Genomic DNA, 16,248 nt, shown 5'->3' with positions numbered 1-16,248 from the left:
ACTATGAAGCTCACGGAGAGGCCAAAGAACAGGGATGAGAAGTAGGTGACCCAGCAGTGCACTGGAAAGAACCATTGCCGGGAGCAGGAGCAGATAAAGCAGGAAGAACAAGGTCTAGTGAAACAAAAAAGAACCACACAGGGCCATGTCTGGGTCCCTGGTCCTACTGCAGCCTGGGGCCGTTTGGATGTCTGCAGCCTGTGTTACCACCAAAGGCCATACGAATGTCCATGGTCTATGCTGCCACCTGAAGCCATGTTGATATCCCTGGGTCATGCTGCTGCTGGGGGCCATATTGATGGCCTGTACTGCCACCTGAGGCCATGTTGATGTTCATGGGCCTGTCTGTCCTGGGAGCCATATTGATGTTCCTGGTGAGTGTTGCCCTGAAGCCATGTTGATGTTCTTGACCTGTGCTGCTGCTGAGCACTGTGATGGTGCTTCGGCAGAAGGCCCTGTCCAGGTCTGCTGTCTGTACTGCCACTAGAGATCCTGTTGAGATCTGTGGCATATGCTGACACTGGAGACCATGTGGATGTCCTTGGTAGCACTGATGACTGCAGACTTACAGTTGAAAATGAGAGACATAGAAGGTTTTGGTGACAACCCCTGCCACCACCTCACCACCCCCAAAATTAACAGCCTAGACAGAAAGCCATTGAAGATGACCTTAAAAATTGAGATAAGGATGCTGAAGTATATAACTCTGCGGAACTGAGGGCCTCTGGCAGGGCTGTGGGTGGGGAAGGACTCAGTTTTCTTTAAGGGGTTGGCAACTGGGAGCTTGACCATGCTCCAGTGTGTATCTAGGCAACAGAAATTGGACCTGTGTTCTCCTCGTCCTTCTCCTCCTCTCCTCCTGCCCCCTCCTCCTCTTCATCTTCATCATCATTTGGGGAATATCACTGTAGAGGGGAAGACCTGGGAGGACTGAGAAATGAGTGTGATTGGGATGCAGGATATGAAATCCCCAAATAATCAATAAAACATAATTATGTTGAAAAAAAAAGAGCAGGTGGGCTGTGGGGATGTCAGCATTAACAGTGGAAGACTCAGGAAGGGCTCCTTGGGGCTTGTGCTAAGTGGTTCATGCACAGCGTTGATTTAATTCTCAGCCCCTTCCCCATTTTTAAAGCAAGAAAGTGAGACTCAGGTTTAGAACCCACAATGGCGTGTGTGTGTGTGTGTGTGTGTGTGTGTGTGTGTGTGTGTGTGTGTTTGTGTATTTGTATGATATAGTATCATATATATATATAGTTATATGATATGTATGTATAGTTGTGGTAGAGTTGAGCCTCAGACTTTGGCCACCAGCCTTTAACTGCTAAACTCTCCACTTGGGAAGACCTGTGTTTCCCCACGTGTTAGGTGAGAAAGCCAGAGTGCTGAGAGGGAGGTGGTGAAATGCCACTGTGAGGACAATGGAGAGGGGAGGCTGAGCAGACGCGGGGAGCAGGGGTTTGCATGGATTGGTTGATCTGCTGTAAAATGACAGAGACGTTAGCATTATTACATGCTAATGGACCCCAAGAACATCAACAAGTGAAGCAGAGAAAAGATTGATTTCTCAGGCAGAAGACGAGGGTATGTGGGTGCATGTGTGGGCCCTAGGGAAGCGGAGTCTCTCTTGCTTTGTCTCACAGCAAGGTTAAAGTTAATAAGTGTAATTTTAATGTAAAACAATGAATCCATCTTTGGATTGTTCTTGTTTATCCTATTGCATCACATTTCTGGGATTGAGTCCTCTGCTCTATCTGGAAGCTTCTGCTTTACCCTTCAAGCTTCTACCTTTGACCAACTGGGTTTCCAGGGAATTGGAGTATTGCAGGGCACTACCAACTGTGCACCAGCAGGCCCTGCCCTTACACCTTCAGAGTGTGATGCCCTTTGAGAAGGGCTTTGGTTTGCATAGGACCCCAGACCACTTGGTAAATAAACAATAAGACTCAGCTTTGGTTTAAGACATGGTGCTACCTTGCAGGAGCCTGCAATCTGGGCTAAGTAACTTCAGGGATAAATATGATAATAGGAGTCATATGGGAGAGAACCATCAGGGAGATATGTTCATGGTGAGGAGAGAAGAGGCTGGGAAGAAGATGGAAGCCTCAGGGAGAAGGGATGGGCGGGGAGAGAGCTAGCAGACTAAACAGTAGCGGGAGGTTGTATCAGCCACATGGCTTTGAGTGACAGCATAGGGGATTTTCAACTGAGAAACACAAGAGAAGCCATTTTTATGGAGAAATTGGCATAAGTAATGGTACTAAGAATAAGGAGGGAGGCTGCAGTATTCACATTTAGCAGAAACGTAGACTATGGGGTAGTGGTGACGTCCTGTCATAGGTTTTGCTGTCAAGCCTGGGTGTGCATCGTGACATCCTGAGACAGTGACAGCAGTAAGGATGAAGCTGGTGGGTACAGGTCACCAGATGGGCTAGGAACACAGAGGAGATTGTGAGTCCCAGGAGAATCAGGAAGTGAGAGTACACTGCTGGAAAAGTTCACTGACTTCTTCAAAATGGTGCCTGCCTTACATCTGTACAAAGGGACTAAGCTGAGCCATGAAGTGCAGGATGGCCTGCAGGAGGGCAGTGTTTTCCTTGGTGTTACCGGCTCAGTGGTTGAAAGCGAATTAGCAAAACCTGGCTTCTCAGCCTTATTTTTAATAACTACTTTGACAAAAAGCAAATCAAATGGAAAACCTTTTTTTTTTTTCTTTCTCTTTCAGTTAAGAAAAAGAAGCCTAAACTTCTGAACAAATTCGATAAAACAGTTAAAGCTGAACTCGATGCTGCAGAAAAGCTACGGAAACGGGTAGGTTGCAGTTTTTGTCTTGCATAAAAATGTGCAATGGATTCATCATTAAATCTTGGGGATTTCAGGTTTGTGAAAAGTGCAGTAGCAATGGCAACATCAACACTAATAAACATAAAAGAAAGAACCCATGATCTTCCCAGACACCTCAGCACATTTCTGTGTAAACCCAGTCTTGTGGGGCAGAACTGCACCCAAGGGCCACAGTGGAAGAGAATGGCCATCAGGACCTAGCGCCAGCCCACTTCTGTCCAGGTCTGATTGCATGGATTCTGCTGCTACTCGGCCACTATAGGCTTCAGTTTCCTTGTTTATAAAATAAATATCATATGTATTAGTCCTAAATTCCTCCTGCTTTTTGTAAAACTCGAATTAAAAGAAATATTACCACTGCCAACTGCCAATTGACCACCACTATTGGAAGCAGTGAAAGAAAGAGACCTCTGTGGCCAGCATTAGACAAGACTCCACAGCTGAGGTTTGGTCAACCCTGGTCACCAGCAGATGCAAGTGGTAACTCTAGAGGATGCTGGAGATGGTGACTATTCACTGCACCTAGGATTTTGACAGATAAAATGGTTTCTGCATTTGTCTTGTTTCCCTTCATTAAGCAAAGCCAGCTATGAGTTTTGTTGTTGGTATTGTTTGCTTGGTTTTGTTTTGTGTGTGTGTGGGGGGGGGTTGTATTTCTTAATCCAAATGTAGCAGGGATGCTATTCTTTCATCTCATGTGCTTCCTCCACATTCTGTGCTCTGGATCATGCATGTACATGAGGAGGTTATAGGTAAAGGTGACATTTGGGCTAAAACATAAAAGAAGGACTTTAGAAAAGGAGTTTTCTGTGGTTCTAATGAATGATAAACAGACCGAGTTACCAAGGAGCTCAAGTCAGTGGGATTTAAAGTGCTGGCATCATCCACAGTGTGTTCTCCAGTCTTGCTCATTTGGAGAAATTATGGTATTTTCCTTCAGGAGCCCTGTGAGTCTGTAAGAGGGCAGATTATGGAAGAACTGGCAGCCACATCTGCTCTCAAGATATGTTGTGACAAAACCATCAACATAATTAAGTCTTGTTTATGATTGTCTTTATAGCTGTGTTTTCAAAGGGTACAATTCGGTATACAGGGATAGTTGAGGATGGAGCCAGGGGGCCCCAGACAGCAAGCGTGGCTTCATCCACCTCTCACATCCAAATGCTGCACTGTGGGTAGCATGTGGTTGCTTTTGTTATATCCAAACTTGTATGAAATCAGATGACATTTAAATAATCTAAGTTTTAAAGCTTGAAAAGTACACTTTTTTATTCACTGATGTGTGTATAGTGTGTGTATATTCACATGTCTGGGTATACACATGCCCTGCTGTACACATGGGGAGCTGAGAACAATGTGCTGGCATTCATTCTCTCCTGCCGTGTGGGTTCCCAGCATCAAATTTGGATTCTCAGGCTTGGTGGCAAGTGCGTTAGCCTACTGAACCATCTTATTGTCTCTGAATCACTGGATTTTTAAAAATAACATGTGTTATTTAAAACTTCTCTTTATCAACCCCCAGAGGGGTAGATATAACCTAGATTTGATAATAACCTAATAAAATATATTCATTTACTTTTTTGAATTATTTATTTGAAAGGTATTATATTTTAATGGAATTGTTACTATAGTTGTATTATAAATGAACGGTTTTAAGGGAGAAGATGATGTTGGTGGTGGCGGTGGTGGTTTGTTTGTTTGGGTTTTTTTGGTAGGATATGGTGGGAGTAAGAAAACTGAACCACAGAGCTGAGCCACAGTAGCATGAGCACATGGAAGGTCACACCTCAGCCCCTAAATCATGCTCCAGATGATGTCACCTCCAGTTCCATGCAGGCAGAATGAGAGAACCAGAAGTGTTTGGCATAATAGCTGTCTGCACCGAGCCCATGGAGACATGCTCTGTTGTAGATGCAGGTGGCTCGTGAAGAGGCCTGATGACCCCACAATCACACCAGTGGATTCTGCAGTCAGAATGTCCATTAGCACTGCCCACTGGCTTCACACCAAAACTGTGGCCCAGGAACACATCTCTCCAGAGCTGTCTGTATATAAGTAAGCTACATTGAGGGACAGCTCATTTTTAGGTAGTTACTTATAAATACCATATGCTTTTCAAATCAGAATATTGAATAGCAGTATTCGTAGCTAGGAAAGACCTTAAGGGAAAAGCTGACTAAAACCAGACATATTTATATTATAGTCAACTCATATGTGAGTATGTATGATGATTCAATGTGGAAAGCCACACAGCCTGTTGCTTGAGGCGATCCAAAGGATAAGTTACCGAGGAAGAATGGTGTGCTGTAAAATTTGTTGAATCTTGTGCACCTGTGGTTTTGGTCTGTTAGTGGTACACTTAGCACAATGCCCATGAAAGGGGCTTTGGCAATAACATTTTGGATATGATATAAGCTGAAATGGTCCATCAAAAGATGACCAAATGCTAATCCCTGGAACCTGTACAAGTTTCATTGGAGAAAATGTCCTTCAAGTGTGATTATGTTAAGGATTGAGAAGAATTATGCACAATTCTCTATTTGGTTCCTAGGTGTAGCCATGTTTCCTTAAAAGGGGAATTTGATGTGAGGAGTGGCACACACAGAGAAGAGAAGGTGGGGTAGGAGTGGTGGGGCCACACGTCAAGGAACCCATGTAGAAAGGGTTGGACTTCCCTCTGGAGAAAGCATGGTCTTGGCAGAATCTTCATTTCAGCCAAGAAAAAGTAATTTTGACATCTACTTGCCAGAACTTTGAGAGAACAAATTTCTCCTGTTTTAAGCCACCAGATTTATGGTGGTGTGGTCCCACATCCATAGGAAACTAAGGCCCACACTGATAGACTGAACGATGACCCCCCACAAAAGATAACCCTGTTTCCTGGGACCCATAAGTGTCGCCTTAGAAACCTCTTTCTATGTGTGATTTTTGTGGGCTGTCTGGAAAGTACATGAATGTGTCCTTCCTAGAAAGGTAAACAGAGATTTGATCAAGACAGAAGACAAGACAGACAGAGGTAAAAGAGGGCTGTGTGAAGACAGAAGAGAGTGGAGCGAGGTAGCCACAGGCCAGGGGATGCCAACAGCGTCAGGAGCCAGAGTGGCGCCAACAGATTCTCCCCTGGAGCCTTTAGCTCAGTCAGTCGTACACTTAGCACTTGATTCCAACATCATGAAACCAGTTTCAGCCTTCAGTTCTCCAGCCTTGAAATTTGTAGTAATTTCTTACCTTCCCCATAGGAAACTGGTGGTATTTATTTTTAAAGAACCGTAGAGAAGGAGGCATGAGCTCATGCGTGCCACAGAGGCAGCCATGTGTTCCACACAGCCGGGTGAGCCAAATCAACCCTGACTCCCACCGGAGACCAGTGCCCTGGCCCAGTGGCCCTGATGGTCTTCTTGTTTATTCTTCACCCTTTCAGACACGTCGGAGCTGTGGTGACGTCACTGCCTCCGACCGGCTGAGGCATCTTCCGCCAGTGTCGTTAGTCCCCACGTGTCACTTAAATGTCTTCCTTGTCTGGAGATTGAGGACAATGTGATTATTGTCAGCAAAATTCATGTGTCATCATTTTCAGCACACCTCATTTCAAACATTAAGATGTACGCACACTGTTTTATGTTTGATGAAGCTGATTGTTCACTGGGGTCATATTTACGGAGCCACTCCTCTTTAACAGGGTAAAACCGAGGAGGCAATGAACGCGTTCGAAGAGCTGGTTCGCAAGTACCCTCAGAGCCCACGCGCGAGATACGGCAAAGCACAGGTACCCGGCCAGCCGGGCCCATCTCAGGACACTTTCCCGGCATTCACATAGTCCGTGTGATCAGACTTTTCTCGCTTTCACATTTGCTTTCTAATTTCCCAAGTATATATGTCCACCCGGGGAAACACACACCACTTTAATTGAGGGAGCTTTCAGTATTGTATCTGTTCAGTCTAGTGACATCCAGATGACTTGTCTCTGATTTTGCAAATGGACACCTTTGCCATCATGGGTCCTCTGTCACCCCTACCTCCCTCCCATTCCAATTTTCTCATGGTTTTCATCTCAGGCTCTTCAGAGTTTTAGGCTCTGTTGTGTGACTGGTGATAATAAGTCTGCACTGGAGAGACCTTTTTAAAATGTGACATGGATGGCACTTCGTTTCTTGGCAGCTTCTTTGACTTGACTCATTTCTTACCAGCTACCTCCCTCCTCATTCTTTCTCCACCATCTCCTCTTCTGAGTTTTATCATCTCCCAGCTGTGCTGGGAACATCTGTTTTGCATTTGTTTGATAGTCAGCTATGGACACAAACATGGCTCGTCTTAGGAAGTTGTATTCCTGACTTCCGATAGGCCCCATGCTCTGCCACATGGGAAGATGGCAAATGGAAGGGAGGTTTAGCATGACCTTTGGAGGCTTTCCATGAGAAAAGCAAGGTGAGGTGGAGTTCCAAGTCCAGGATTGCCTAGTGTGAACAGCACTGGCAAGCCCAGGGCTTCAGGAATGGCTTCTAATTGCTGAGCATCTAGCCCTTGGGTGACCAAGGCAAAAGATGTCACCTCCTGTGGTGTAAGGTCAGAGAAAGGCCAGGCTTCGAAGTGCATGGCTTGCTTATCAAGGCTTGTTTGCTCCTTTGCCCTTTCTCAGACAGCAAGCTCTAGACATTTCTGAGGTGTCAGTTGTTATCATATGCAGACAACTTGAAACTGTTTCCAGTATAACACAAGGAACAACTAAGAGCTACTGACTCTAAAGACAGGGAGTGAGAGCACACCATGTGTCAGCCTCTGCTGGCACTGGAGAGAGGTCCCTCAGCAACACGGACTCACAAAGCTCCATTGTGAAGGAAAGAGGCTGCATAAGACAAGGAAAGACCATGCACGGCCTTGTCAGTGCAGCTGTGAGGAGAATGAAGAGGAAGTAGGGAACAGCCACTGGACATGGGAGGGGCACTGTGATGGACAGGGTGCCAGAGAAAAGGCTCACCAGGGAGGGAGTGCTTGGGTAAAGCCTTGAGTGGTTTTTTATAAATGAACTTATTTTTGAATCTTACAAGGTGTTAAAAATAAACAGATCACATTACCTCACATTGCATGCTGTAAGCAAGAGCAAAGGAGGTGATGGGATCTGCAAGCACAGTTCTGAAGAGTCTGGGTTGCAGCATGTGAATGAAGCTGGCAGAAGAGACAGCAGTTTCTTGGGAGGAGATGGTAGCTGAGGAGATGACGGTAGCTGAGACATGTCAGGGTCATGCAGGAGCTGTCTGTGTAGAGGGAACAGACACAGGCCATGATTCGTGGCAACTCTATTGGCATCAGCGACCTGAACAGAAAGAGAGGCCTGCTGGGCGCAGGAGGCAGCCAGGGAGGCCAACAGCTCCTCACAGCTCTCGTTTTCTGTGCCCAGGGAAGCCTTTGGAGGCTACTACTCATGAAGGTGACCATCTGGTGGCTTTTTGTAAAGATTGCTTTGGTTGCCAGTTGGAAAATGGATTGTGAGAGCAGAATCAGATGCACAGAATGTAGGCAGCTGCCACAATACGGTTTGCCTGGGATGCTGGTGCCATGCATGCACTGTGACCTGGCCATGGAGGGGGCTAAGGGACAGATTAGAACAGACTCCAGATGGAAGGGTCAGAGAAAAAGAATTGACCGGTGACTCCTGGTTTGTTGTGGCTAGCTGAGGAGAAGATAATGCCTGTTATTGACCAAGAAGAACAGCAGTTGAGCTGAAATTTGCAATTGCAGTGGTTATCAGATACTCATATGGTCATCAAGGAGACCACTAGATTTATGGATCTCAAGAGTAAAGCCAGAGCTGATAGAAAAAAATATGTCACAGAGTAAACTTCATGGAGGAGAAGGAGTACTGGAGTCTGGCTTCAACAGGGTTCAGGTCCCAAAGAGCAGCTGTGGAGTTGGCAGGGAACAAAGGGATGGCTGCACATCTGAGGGCTCAGCAGCTCTCTTCCTCAGCCAGAGACTACTTATTTTTCTAGCATATTGACTACACAAGTCATTTGGCAAACATCAGAGCCCCAGGTTCTTTTATTACTTCCTCATTAAAAGTCCAGGGTGAAGCCAGGTAGTGGTGGCACATGCCTTTATTCCCAGCACTTGGGAGGCAGAGCCAGGCGGCTCTCTGTGAGTCTGAGGCCAGCCTGGTCTACAGGGTGAGATCCAGGACAGGCACCAAAACTACACGGAGAAACTCTGTCTTGAAAAAACCAAAGGGGGAAGAAAAAGTCCCGGGTGAAAAAATAAAGCACAGGGCAGTCTTATCAAAAACAACACCTTTGGACATCTGCTGTCAAGTCAGGAAGTTACAAATTTCTCAGGGTCTGCAAAGTATAGGACCTTCTATTTTTTCTATTTTTTTTTTTTTTTTTTTTTACAGCCTATGTCTAGGCTACCTCGTTATGTGGTTACAATATGTTAGGCAATCTGAAATTATTATTACCTTAACCAAGTTATGTGTAGAATCATTTGATATTTTCTAAAATTTACTTTACAAAATATGTCATGCTAAGCATTTAACTGGATGACTATAGCATTTTTCTGTTCCTTAGTTTTATAGTAGGGACCTGTTCTTTTATATGCTCCCAGAAAGGAAGACCCTCTTATAGGGCTTCATTAGCAGGTAATGGATATACTTGTGACATCTTGTATCTGGAGCTGAGCAAGGCATTTCTCAGACCCACCCTATGGGTACCACAGTCCTTGGGGCACAAGGAAGACTCTTGTGACTCTCCTTTCTGGCTTAGACCTCCAGTCTTCAACGTTTTCCCTCAGGAGCATGAATGTATTTCCCCAGCGACTGGATAAGCAGAAAACTCCCCATTATGCAAACGAACTTCATCAAACAGTGTCCTCCGCCGTCCCCGGTGCCATGGCCGACACCAAAGGAGATGACGGTCAGGCTGGGAGCCATGGGTAGAGAGCTACAGAAGTTAGTGGACCCAGGAGAAGTAGACAGTATCCCCTTGTGTGTGACCCTTGTAGCTAGTGTAGTGTCTATAGGAGGACAGCACGTCTTGCTCTTAACTGAAGGTGGAAGCCGCAAGATCCAGCTGCCCAGAGTCTTTCTATCTCATTACAAAGTAATTCATTCAGTTTCATTAGTTAAATTTACTTAAATCAAATAACTTTCCCTTGTCCTTGGTACATACCAGGTATAGTGCATAACAACTGTGTGGTTTTGGTAAACTACTTGGATATTGTTGAGAAACTATGTTGCTATTGAGAAAGAAAGTTTGCCACCAAAAGATTTAGAATGTCCAGGTAAGTGATGTGTTTTGTCATTAATATCAAGTCCTTTGATTATGGAAAGCCTATTAACTGGAGCAGAAGTGTTTGTGCAAATGTTAGTTATGGCAAATTAATTTGTACTTTCCACGTTTTCTCTGTATGTGATTTTAATCACGGTTACTGGAGCCTCTGGAATGTAGTGATCTCTGTATGTGATTTTAATCATGGTTACTGGAGCCTCTGGAATGTAGTGATCTCTGTATGTGATTTTAATCATGGTTACTGGAGCTTCTGGAATGTAGTGATCTCTGTATGTGATTTTAATCATGGTTACTGGAGCCTCTGGAATGTAGTGATCTCTGTATGTGATTTTAATCATGGTTACTGGAGCCTCTGGAATGTAGTGATCTCTGTATGTGATTTTAATCATGGTTACTGGAGCCTCTGGAATGTAGTGATCTCTGTATGTGATTTTAATCATGGTTACTGGAGCCTCTGGAATGTAGTGATCTCTGTATGTGATTTTAATCATGGTTACTGGAGCCTCTGGAATGTAGTGATCTCTGTATGTGATTTTAATCATGGTTACTGGAGCCTCTGGAATGTAGTGATCTCTGTATGTGATTTTAATCATGGTTACTGGAGCCTCTGGAATGTAGTGATCTCTGTATGTGATTTTAATCATGGTTACTGGAGCCTCTGGAATGTAGTGATCTCTGTATGTGCAGTTTTCTTTCACAGGAGGCATTTGAGATGTGGGCCTCAGGCAGTACTTTTTAATCTCTAAGATATTATGCTACAGATGTTATTGATATTAACACTAATGTGGCATAAAACAAAAGCATGGCAAATTAAATTTTAATAGAGTAATTTAAAGGAAACTTTAAATTTATAGGAGTTTTTAAAATAAAAATAGACAAAGTTTGTAAGAAGAACTGCATTGTGACTTTTCTAATTCTCAGTTAGCAAATTAAGCACTCTCTTGCAATATCTCAACAGATCTTAAAGAGCCAGCACCAAGTCAAATACAAACTACAAGTGTCTATATTTTTAAGTATCACTCATTACATCTTACTCTTGGATCTCTGTGAAAATCAATTTTGACCAAGTTCTCTAAACAGTGAACACAAAAATCTTAAATAATTAACTGAATTCACTTCATTATCTTTCACAAATCATTAGTGGCTCTGAGGTACAAAATGACACATCCCTAGGAAGTTTGAGTGAATTAGTCCATCCACAGACAGAAATATCTTGTGACAAAAGCTCATTCTCAGCCTGACTTGTGTGATCTATAGATATAAAACTGTCAAAAAAAAAAACCCACAAAAACCAAAAACTAATCATTCTATACATTTCCAATTTCCAAACAAATGCTGCTAGTTCCATTCATCAGAGTTCTTAAGAATTTTATGTTACTTTGGTATTTATACTCTGAAGTGAAGGAGCCAGGGGCTTGAGAAGGGACAGGCACATGGATTGTAGTATATCTTTCTCTTTCCAGTCTGACTCTGAAGGAGTTGATGGATTACTGAGGTTGGCATTTGCAAAGACCTCAGTTCTGTTGGGTGGCTCTGCAGACTCCAGATAGAGAGGGTTCACTAGGTGGTCTCTGTGGAATTCCCTCAGCTCAGGGACATTGCTTCTGTTCAGCCACCTATCAACAATATTCGTAGTCTTGGAAGTTAACTCACTGTAACCAAACTTGCAATAAGCTGATGTTTAATCAGAAAAGCTGGCTATGAATAACCAGTGGAAGGATGTATGACCAGAATGGATTACTGACATGGAACTTCCTGTCCTGGGAGCTCAGTCTGCTGGGTGAGCCTACTGCAGACTTGAAAAATTAGTTGAATGGTCTGACACATATTTCCATCAAGCAAGAATCTTATCCTAATCAATGCACACTAGCACATTATTTTATTGATGTGCTATTTTCTGAAAAGAACATTCTCACAGATGTCTTTATCAATTGATGTTGATTCTTAGAAGTAAATGACTTGCCATCTGAGGGAGGAGATATGAGAATTTTCTTACCAAGTTCTCAGACTTCACATATTAACCCAGCATACATTTTATGTTAAATAGTAATTATATTCACATATTCTGATTTAAAAGCTTATATACTACTTTCAGCATCAAACTGCTATAATTTTTCTTGAATGCTGACCTAAATGAAAGTCTGTAAAATCTGATAAGCTATTGAGGTCCATCTTACATACTCCCCCCAACTATTTTTCCTGCCTCTGGTATTTCATTTCCAATTCTCAATCTCAAGTTATGAATCTTGGGCATTAGGAAAATAAAAGTGTCCAGAGACTACCCTCTTTCACAATTGTACTGACACCTTGTGTACTATTGACAGGTATAAACTATCCTGCCCACTTCCCTTCTCACCTGCTAGAAGACTTCATGTGGTTTGTGACCTCTCTTGTCATCAGGTTTTCTATTTCTTCTGGGTCTTTGCATCTACTGAGAAACATGGTGTATTATCTCATCATGAAGACTTTTCCCTGGGCTCTCACCTCCTCCACATCTGTAGATACATGTTCTGGCTCCTGTTACAGCTAGCCTTCTTGAAGGAGTTATCTCTTCCTCCATCCTCCCATGTTCTCCTTGACGTAGTTCCATTCTGATGCATGTCTTCAACAAACCCATGCAGACAATGATGTCAGGGCCACTGAACATAAGAAAAGTCCATTGCGTTCTCTTCACTGCCCTCCTCCTGTCTATCCTGCTGCCCACTTGGAGCAAACTTCTTTTCCTCTTAAAACCTTCATATTCTACTTGGCCTCTGGAGCATTACTGTGTACTGTAGAATATTATGAAGATGTGTTACATTTGTTGGTGCTGTGGAACATTTGCTTAATGATGCAAAGCTGTGTTGCATTCTTTTATGTAGCATTTGTTTAACTCTGCAAAGCTGTGTCATTTTGCCTGTCTAAAAGACCTGATAGTCTAATAAAGAACTGAATGTCCAAGAGTGAGGCAGGAGGAAGGATAGGTGGGATTGGAAGTCAGATAAAACAAAAGAAGGATAAATCTGGGGAGGAAAAGAAAAAAGAGCAAGAGAACAAGGAAAGGAAGATGCCAGCCACCCAGCCAGCCATGGAGTAGAGTGAAAGTAAGATATACGGAAGTAAGAAAAGGAAAAAACCAGAGGCAAAAGGTAGATGGGATAATTTCAAAAAGCTGGCTAGAAACAAGCCAAGCTAAGACCAGGCATTTATAATTAAGAATCTGCCTCCCTGTGTAATTTATATGGGAGCTGGGTAGTGGGCTGCCAAAGAACTAAGAGTAAAAACAACCAACAACAGCTGTTCTGTTGTGTTCTTCCTACATAACTCATTCTTTATCCCCTTTGCTCATCTTCTTGTGTCTCCCAGCCTCAACTGATCTTGAAACATTAGATAATTTTAGGATTTAGTTTTTGGAATTCTTCTGAGTCTACACTCATGACTCTTCTAACTTGCCAACTTTAAATACCACATCTATCCCTGACACCTCCCATGTATGTGTCCTTAATGCCAACCTCTCCCCAAAGTCTACACCCAGAAATGGACCTTCTGAGTGTTTATCTCCACTTGGCATTTGGTTTACTGTATCCTGATTCCATGCTTCCCCAAGATCTACCTCTGTCCTATCTTCCCATTCTTAGAGGATGACAGTTCAGTCAGGTAGTCACTGGCACCAAACCCTGAATCCCCTCTCTCTCTCTCTCTCTCTCTCTCTCTCTCTCTCTCTCTCTCTCTCTGCTGCATATGTAGCTATCTTGGCCCTGCCCTTCAAGATGTATCCGCAGTCCTGTCTCTTCCTGCCACTTATCACCACTGCATGGGGCCAGAATCAGCCTGTTCTCAATATTGTGGCTAGCACAACCCCGTGAATCCTTTCAAGGCACTAGATCACGTGAAAAACCCATATCTTTCTCCTCACAGAACAGTTCAGAATCCTCACTAGCTTTCTAGGCCCCAAATCACCTGATGGCCATATCTTCCCCCTCCCCTCCACTCTTCCAGCATTTCCTTTGTTCTTGCTGTGTTAGAAAGTCACAGCCCTTACTATTCTCTCTGCTTTTGAAATCTTTCCACATAGCCTCACAGTCTGTCCCCTATTTAAGACTCCTCTGATTGGCCTGAGTAAACCAGTAATTTTCCCAGTCCACTTCCATCACACATCAGCCCACTGTTTCCATGCATAGCACCTTGGTTTGTATTTGCCATTTTATCCTTTCCTAAATGGAAGCAAAATGAGAAAGAGCTCACCCTTATTTGTCCAATTAGTGCGACACATACATAGAACAGTTGTCTGGCCTCAGAGAAGAGCTGTTGAATAAATGAATGGATGAAATGAATGAGTCACTGAGCACACAAATGGAAGAACTGATGGCAGACTAGAGGCCTGTCTGTATAGTGTTCTTGTACATCATGATGTCCACCCCCACCAGCCCTAGGAATTATCATCTTGATCTTACAGTTTTCCTCACCTTAGCACCTTTTCTTCCTGTTATGGAAAAGGCCATTACCCTGCTTTCTCTTGTTTGTATTGTTCACTAAGAAAAGGCCAATTTTCTCTTTAAAAAGATGTCTAACATTAACTGTCATGGATCTCTGAGGGAAAGGACAAGCACAAAGGTCATGGGACATTGATCTGTCTGGGGGTGTCCTCTAGTGTGAAGACGACTTGGCAGAGAAGAGGAGGAGCAATGAAGTTCTGCGCAGGGCCATCGAGACCTACCAGGAGGCTGCCAGCCTGCCTGATGCCCCCACAGACCTGGTGAAGCTGAGCTTGAAGCGACGCTCAGAAAGACAGCAGTTTCTAGGTGAGAAGCAGAGTGCTAACTTGGTAAGAGATGACACATGTCCACCTGTGGTGGCAGGAACATGGTACCTTGTCAAAGTCAAGGTGTTTAGGAAGAAGCCTAGCTTTACAATTAGTTTGTGGTAACTTGTGTGTCTTAAACAGACTTTCTGCATTTAACCAAACCTGACCTCTGTAATTTTGCACATGTACATATGTGGGGGGTATGTGTGCCTGTCTGTACACTCACATGTGCATGCATGCATGTACTGAAGCATCTGTGAACATCCAAGCCAGAGGAAAACCTAGGTGCCATCTCCCCTTATTTTCTAAGGAGAGTCTTCACTGGCCTGGGGCTCTTCACAAGCCTAGATTTGCTGGCTTGATAGTCCCAAGGATCTGCCTGTCTCCACCTCCCAAGCACAGGGATTACAAGCTTGCACCACCACGTGTGGCCTTTTTACTTGGATTCTGGGTCTCGAACTCAGGTCTTTGTTCTTGCAAAGCTGGCCAGCGTACCAGTGATTGAGCTTTTCTCAAACAAGCATACAAGACTGACAGCCCCTGAGCAAGGACACCCAAGGTTGTCCTCCAACCTCTTTTTGCATACACACATGCACATATAAACATCTATAAAATCATTATGGATTTTTACATTCATTTTGATTTTTTTGAGAATTTATTAAAATATTATTCAACTTAGAATTGTAGATTTCTTTGGTTCTCTCTCAGTTTTTATACCAGGAGATTCTGTTGCCTCCCAGCCTTAGAGCAAGGTCGCTTGTGAAGATGTCTGACCTCTCACAGGAGTCCTTCCATATTTAGTGTGGTCTCTTCTGCTGAAGTGAGAATGAGGCAGGGTCACATGAGGCAGGGTCACATGAGGAGGCTCTAAGGCGACTACACAGAGATCCTGAAACGGCAGGGAGGTGGAATTGCCTCACAGTCAAACAGGGGATCAGGACACAGTGGATGGGACAGGCAGCAGGTGTCTACACTGTTGGCATCATTGACAGGAGAAATTCCAAGGCAGAAGGACAGCTTGAGCCTAGGTGGACAGGCGGGAAGACCAAAGTGTACAGGAAAGAAACCTATTTGTAAGAGAGGGAATGGCTGCATGGACTAACCACCCTGGAGTTCAGATTGGAATGGCATTACCCAGCAATGGGGCACAGACCACGGAATGAATGGGCCAGCTTTTCTGCCAGAGATTGTGTTAACTGGGCAGCTGCATCCCTGACTGAAGCTGCTGCTGCCTCCTGACTAATATTCCTTTTGCAGGCAGCTAATCCCTGTGAGGTAGTTTTTCTCAAGTGCTGCTAGTCTTAGCACTTTCTCTTCATTTGAAGTTTGTTTCCAGTTGTGACA

The 16,248-nt window shown here is 43.9% G+C and overlaps 1 protein-coding gene across 3 annotated transcripts in view; it reads left to right on the top strand.

Moving 5' to 3' along the window:
• The window catches only part of Asph (aspartate beta-hydroxylase), a 219,963-nt gene that overhangs the window by 142,233 nt on the left and 61,482 nt on the right, over positions 1-16,248 (top strand). For all 3 annotated transcript variants that reach the window (XM_036178438.1, XM_036178440.1, XM_036178437.1), the window contains 3 exons: positions 2,726-2,811; positions 6,524-6,610; positions 14,752-14,902. In XM_036178438.1, coding sequence (XP_036034331.1) covers positions 2,726-2,811; positions 6,524-6,610; positions 14,752-14,902 — 324 coding nt within the window. The remainder of the gene's footprint in view (positions 1-2,725; positions 2,812-6,523; positions 6,611-14,751; positions 14,903-16,248) is intronic.

This window comes from Onychomys torridus, chromosome 2 (genome assembly GCF_903995425.1).
Source record: "Onychomys torridus chromosome 2, mOncTor1.1, whole genome shotgun sequence".
NCBI lineage: Eukaryota > Metazoa > Chordata > Mammalia > Rodentia > Cricetidae > Onychomys > Onychomys torridus.
This window is presented reverse-complemented; position numbering and strand designations above follow the sequence as displayed.